Source organism: Amphibalanus amphitrite, unplaced genomic scaffold, assembly GCF_019059575.1.
Source record: "Amphibalanus amphitrite isolate SeventyFive unplaced genomic scaffold, NRLGWU_Aamphi_draft 000001F_arrow, whole genome shotgun sequence".
NCBI lineage: Eukaryota > Metazoa > Arthropoda > Thecostraca > Balanomorpha > Balanidae > Amphibalanus > Amphibalanus amphitrite.
This window is the reverse complement of record NW_024881499.1, coordinates 709,950-716,131: the sequence shown is the minus strand read 5'-3', so window position 1 is coordinate 716,131 and position 6,182 is coordinate 709,950. Positions and strand designations below refer to the sequence as shown.

Here is a 6,182-nt window from a genome sequence, read left to right as displayed (position 1 = left end):
CCTTGGTCGCGATACGATTATAGTTATTATGTGACATGTAATTCATTAACAATGAAAAAATCCCTTTGAATGTAATTTTATGTTGAACTCAGTACCATGCCGAGTACCTATCATGCATGCCAGCATAATTTGTTTTGATGATTTCTATAAATTTACTAAAAAAGCATATTGTAAATATATAAAATCTAAAAGATATATAGATTTGTATATAGCTTGCACTATAGATAGGTACGCTTTCAGACGCATCTTGCAATTATGTATATAATAGGCTGTGGCAACGCGCATCTGTTGCTGTCCGCGAGATCCGGCAATCAATCCTATTGCATAGTCGTTGACCCTTGTTCTCAATACTCGGAAGAAATTAGCTGCCACTTTTTACTAATCGTAGAGTTATTGATGTTTTTCCAAAGACATTACTGATCGGCTTTGGGTATGTCAGCTGGTGAGAAGGGGAGAGTGGGGCTATCTGTTACAGTGGTAAGTTGCTACAAATCAAATATCTTTGAAAATATTGTTGGTTGGCACCAATATTTATGCTAGCAGAAAGGCTACGTACGTTTTACATGCTAATGCAGGCTCAGGTCTGATGACTGATAGAACGCCAAGTCGCCCTGTAGGCGCACTGGGGTAAGTTGTGACAACAAAAGTATTTTTGCTGGTCGACACTTCGAGTTATTTTTTGTCAATGCTATTTGTGCTAGAATGTGAAATGTATGCCCACAATATTAGTTGGTCATTTATTTTGTAAGATTATCAAGTTAGAAGCGCTAGTCTTATGATGTTTACAATGATTGGACTTCAACGTGAGAAGGTCGGCCGCCGGAGGGTCGGGTTAAGTTGAAACATGACCGCCAAAGGATGTTTATTGGCGCGCATCCCTTCGCCTGGGCCTAGATTTCGTGCACAAACGCCGAACCCGGTCAGTTCGGCAACGCTTAGTGCCCTTGGTGTTAGAGCGAAGATAGATGTGCCGCTTCTTAGAGATAGAACCTTCTGAGACTTATTACGGAGCGAGCGAAGCGAGCGGAGTCTTACGTAGAATAACGGAAATTTCTGAGTATGAGCGGCCGGCCGGCCGGCCGGCCGTGGTCACGATTCTGCGACGCTTATATCTCAGCAACCACTTGACCGATTTACATGCGGTAATTTTTGTAGGGTAGCTTCATTCCTTCTACCAAGTATTGGACTATTCCCGATGCATGTGGGTGACCCCTTATGCACGTGCCACGTGCAAAACGAAGAGGTGTCACTTTTGTAATTGTTGCAATATCTCGGTAACTACTTGGCCGATTGCGCTGAAAGTTGGCATGCAGGTAGGCACCCACTAGGCAATGCATATCCATGTGCCGGAGTTGGGGTGCTGCTGCACGTGCGCACGTGCAGGGGTCGATTCCAGATCTCGAGAACGGCTGGACCGATGGCGCTCAAATTTGGTACATGGCTAGGGACCGGTTAGTAGGGTGCCGTGCAAAAGTCAGTTGGGACCCATTTTGCACGTGCGCACGTGCAGGGTGCCGCTTCCAGATCTCGAGAACGGCTGGGCCGATTGTGCTCAAATTTGGTACATCGCTAGAGACCGGTTAGTAGGGTGCCGTGCACAAGTCAGCTGGAGGTACCCCCTCGAAATTTCGCACGTGCAAGGCTCACCCTCTCGCTCGCTCCGTTAGTCGCCCCAAAAGGCGTTATACTGGTGTATAGTTTCTTTTCGAATTATTCTCTGGGATGTAAATATGTTACTCGAAAGCCGGTCCCGTAGCTCAGTTGGTTAGAGCGTTGGACTCCGCGTGGTGAGAGCGCGGGTTCCCGGTTATGACAGTCCGGGTTCGAGGCGCGACGGGCGCTCGGCATTTATGGGCCTCCTGACAGGTATGGTTGCGGTTGGTGGCAGGCCGTAGCCAGGCGAAGTCAGCGAGGGGACCGGCCGCGTGCGGCTTTGTGCGCACGTTAAACTTTGGACTCTAAATTCTGTCTTAACCCTATTCCTGGCGGGGGGCCTCAGGAGCCCCCCTGAGGTTTTTTGGTTATTTCTCCCAAACGCGTTGAGCTAGGAAGCTCAAATTTTCTGACTTTTCCTAAAAGGCTTCTACGCAACATGTCTGAAAATTTTGAGTTGATCTGACCTCAGGTCAGGTCACCAGAGGCGGTTTGGTGACCCTACCTCAGAAAAGTTTGCAATCACGCCAGAGCTAGAGTTTTTGACCGATCAATTTTTCTCTTCAGGCTTTAGTTAGGGTACCAGTATGTGCAATTTGTATATCTCGGAATTTTGATATCGGTGACCTAAGGTCAGGTCAGTTTAGCGACCTCCCCATTATAAGTCAATGGGGGAAAAATCAACTCCCTGTTTTTACCACTAAAACGGGTCGGAATGGCCCCATATACCATACATGACTTCATATACGATCAACCTTCACTACCTTGAGGTCTGTTTTGCTGTTGGGCAGCTGTGAGGTCATGTGACGTCATCAAAGGTCACCAAAGGTTTTTGGCCAATAACTCCGTACAGGAACAAGATACAGACGCGTGGATGGTCTCATTGTGTTCAGCTCGTCAAGACGCATCGAATGATATACATGATGACCTCGAGGTCACGTGACCTGAGGTCAACCTTTGACCTTGACCTTTCGAGGTCAACATATATATCATTCGATGCGGATTGACGAGAGGATCACGATGATGCCCTTAGTTTGTTCCTATCTTGACTAATTCGAAAGTTATTCGAGAAAAACTCTCTCCATACCTAGCGCCGCCATTTGGACTTTTTCGACCCCTGTGACGTCATCTTTGACCTGACCTGAAAATGACCTTAGTAAAAATTGTAGATCTTGACCGTGCGTATCCGATGCCGTTTACCGTTTGTCGCTGCGATGTGTAGTTTTTGAGATCTGAAGGGGGGGCCGAATCGGCCCCCCCCCCCCCCGCCAGTTTCTTGTCCCGGCGGAGCCCGCCAGGAATAGGGTTAAAATCGGAATTGCGCGATCGGAGGGTAGAGGGCAGGGTCATCGCAACAAGCTTCGCTTAGCGGTGGCTCTGTCCTTGTGAATCCTTTCCATCAAAAGGTTCGGACTAATTCTATAAAAAAGTCCAATTCGAGTAACATATTTACATCCCAGAGAAATCCGAAAAGTAGCTATACATATGTTATTTCCTGGGAAAAATGACTTAAAAACAACACATCTGAGACTTGTCTTTTTAGGCGTGTAAAGGTCAGAAAGGATTTATGCGTTATTGCTCTTGTCTGCCAATAATAAGAAAGCGTATTTAGCGTTTATCTAAGGGAGAATTATGATCGTCTCCGAAAATATGCTTAATGTGCGTTATAATTCTGAAGGAATCACTGGAGTTATGTCACAAGGTGACTAAAAATGATACCAATCGTGTTCTGTCCAGTTCCCTGTCTTTTCATAATGTTTTCATACAAATTCAGGGCTAAGCTTCGGTCTTGGTCGTCCGGCGTTCCGTTCACAAGGCTCCCATGCTCGTTTTTCCCCGCGATCTTCACTCATTGTTCAGTTTCAGTTTTTTTCCTAATGCATTTCAGCATGGCTCCCTTTTGCGCCTCCATGGTTGACACATTTACTTACTTCATTTTGAATGCGTAATATATGTAGGTACCCACAAAACAGACGATATGTGACGATGTCCTAAACCCCAAAGCGTAAAATTGCATAAAACTGCACATAAAGTATAAGGCATACAAGTCAATATTAAGCATTAACCCGCGCACCGACAGGGGTCTGCGCCAACTTCGCACCGACGGGGGGGGGGGCGGATGACCGCCCCCCCCCCCCCTGAGATCTCGAGAACGAAGCAAGATAGCGACAAGCGGTAAACGGCATCGGATACGCATGGTCAAGATCTACAATTTTAACGAAGGTCATTTTTAGGTCAGGTCAAAGATGACGTCACAGGGGTCGAAAAAGTCAAAATGGCGACGCTAGATATGGAGAGTTTTTCTCGAATAACTTTCGAATTAGTCAAGATAGGAACAAACTAAGGGCATCATCGTAATCCTCTCGTCAATCCGCATCGAATGATATATATGTTGACCTCGAAAGGTCAAGGTCAAAGGTTGACCTCAGGTCACGTGACGTCGAGGTCATCATGTATATCATTCGATGCGTCTTGACGAGCTGAACACAATGAGACCATCCACGCGTCTGTATCTTGTTCCTGTGCGGAGTACCTAATTGGCCAAAAACCTTTGGCGACCTTTGATGACGTCACATGACCTCACAGCTGCCCAACAGCAAAACAGACCTCAAGGTAGTGAAGGGTGATCGTATATGAAGTCTGTATGGTATATGGGGCCATTCCGACCCGTTTTAGTGGTAAAAACAGGGAGTTGATTTTTCGCCCATTGACTTATAATGGGGAGGTCGCGAAATTGACCTGACCTTAGGTCACCGATATCAAAATTCCGAGATATACAAATACTACTAATAACCTAATAACATCCTGCGACTTTCAAAGGCCTCCGACATCTACTGTAGCTCTGGCACAGTGACAAAGTTGCAAAAAAGTGACTTGAGGTTGGGTCATTCAAAGTGACCTGGTGACCTGACCTTGAAAGGTAGGAGGTTCAAACTTGCACACCATGTGTAAAATTGATGAGGGAATAGTCGTACCAAATTTCGCGGCGCGCGGTTTTCCCGCTATTCGCGAAAAACCTCAGGGGGGCGGATATCCGCCCCCCCGTCGGTGCGCGGGTTAAATTGCGCACAAAGTATAAAATTGCAACAAAAGCAGAAAGCAGCATAAAATTGCATATCAAGCATGGGATCGCATGAAAAGCATTCCTAACATTTGCCTGCCTGTTGTACATACATATTTGAGCCTGCTACCTGCAAACTGCTACTTAAACTGCCAAAGCTGCAATTACATTCAACGCAACTATATGAGCATGAATTTCGAACAATCGACTGCCGCTTACACGATTAGAGATATATCCGTGCATTTCTTTTCGCCGTGTAATACCCAAGAGCCTACTCGATGGTATCATTCACAGCAAACATGACCTTGGAGATTTCTCCCTTCTTGAGTTTATCCATGGCCTCTTGGTACTGCTCCAGTTTAAAGAGCTCCACCCCGAGGCGCGGCAGGTCCAGGTAGCGAGCGCCGAGCGCGGCTGCCATCGCTGCGGCGCGCGGGAACGTATGAGGGTTGATGACTGCGCCCCTGACTGAGAGCTCGCGGGTAACGAGCAGGTAGGGGCTGAGCGAGACGCGGCCCTCGGGCGGCGCCACGCCGAACAGGCAGAGCGCACCGCCGCGCCGCAGCCAGCCGGCCGCCTGCTCGATGGCCGGGCAGAAGCCGCTGCAGTCGATGACCACGTCCGCGCCGTTGGAGGCCACCTGGTCGTCGGACAGCGCCGCGAACTCGGCGGCCAGCTCGGCCGGAGCGGCGGCCCGGTAGCCCAGCTGGAGGCCGTCGACGAAGCGGCGCCGAGCCGGCCCCGGCTCGCTGATGGTGACGTCGGTGATGCCGCGGTGGTGCAGCAGACAGGCGGTCAGCAGGCCGATGATGCCGGCCCCGAGCACCACCACCCGGCCGTGCGCCGGCAGCGGCTCGAACAGGTCGAAGGCGTGCAACAGGCAAGAGATCGGCTCGCAGAGGGCGGCCGAGCTGAGTGGTACGCCTGCCGGCAGTCGATGAACGTCTGCCTCGTGGACCAGCACCGCCTCCGCCCAGCCGCCCGGCCGGTAGAAGCCCAGACAGTCGGCAATGCTCTGCGTGCCGCAGAAGTGGATGTTGCCGAGCTTGCAGGCGCGGCAGACACCACAGCCGCGGTTCGGGTTGACGCTAACGCGGTCTCCGACGGCGACAGACGAGACGGCTCCGCCGACCTCAGCCACCAGGCCGCTCAGCTCGTGGCCCATAGTGGTCCACTCGGGCGACATCGGGTAGTGGCCCGACAGCGCGTGCAGGTCGGTGCCGCAGACGCCGGCGAACGCCACGCGCACGATGACGTCGTGCGGCGCGCTGACGGTGGGCCAGGGCACGTCGTGCACCTCGAGACGCTGCTCCGGCTGAAGGAACTGGAGCGCCTTCATGGTGCGTCTCGGCGGAGCGGACAGTGGTCTACCGCACTGGACGGCGCTCGGCGATGAACTAACGGGCCGGGTGGGGCGCCACGGTGAAGTGCCGGATCCGTGAGCTCAGTGGGGGAAACTGTGGTCAAA

The 6,182-nt window shown here is 50.6% G+C and overlaps 1 protein-coding gene across 1 annotated transcript; it reads right to left on the bottom strand.

The window, feature by feature from the left end:
* Positions 1-4,985: 4,985 nt before the first annotated feature.
* Positions 4,986-6,053, bottom strand: LOC122391230 (2-deoxy-scyllo-inosamine dehydrogenase-like). The gene has a single exon (XM_043385002.1). The coding sequence runs from the start codon at positions 6,051-6,053 to the stop codon at positions 4,986-4,988; it is 1,068 nt and encodes a 355-aa protein (XP_043240937.1).
* Positions 6,054-6,182: the final 129 nt, after the last annotated feature.

Bases quoted from the DNA above. Each gene is read 5' to 3' on its own strand.
- LOC122391230 (XM_043385002.1), bottom strand. From the start codon at position 6,053: ATGAAGGCGCTCCAGTTCCTTCAGCCGGAGCAGCGTCTCGAGGTGCAC.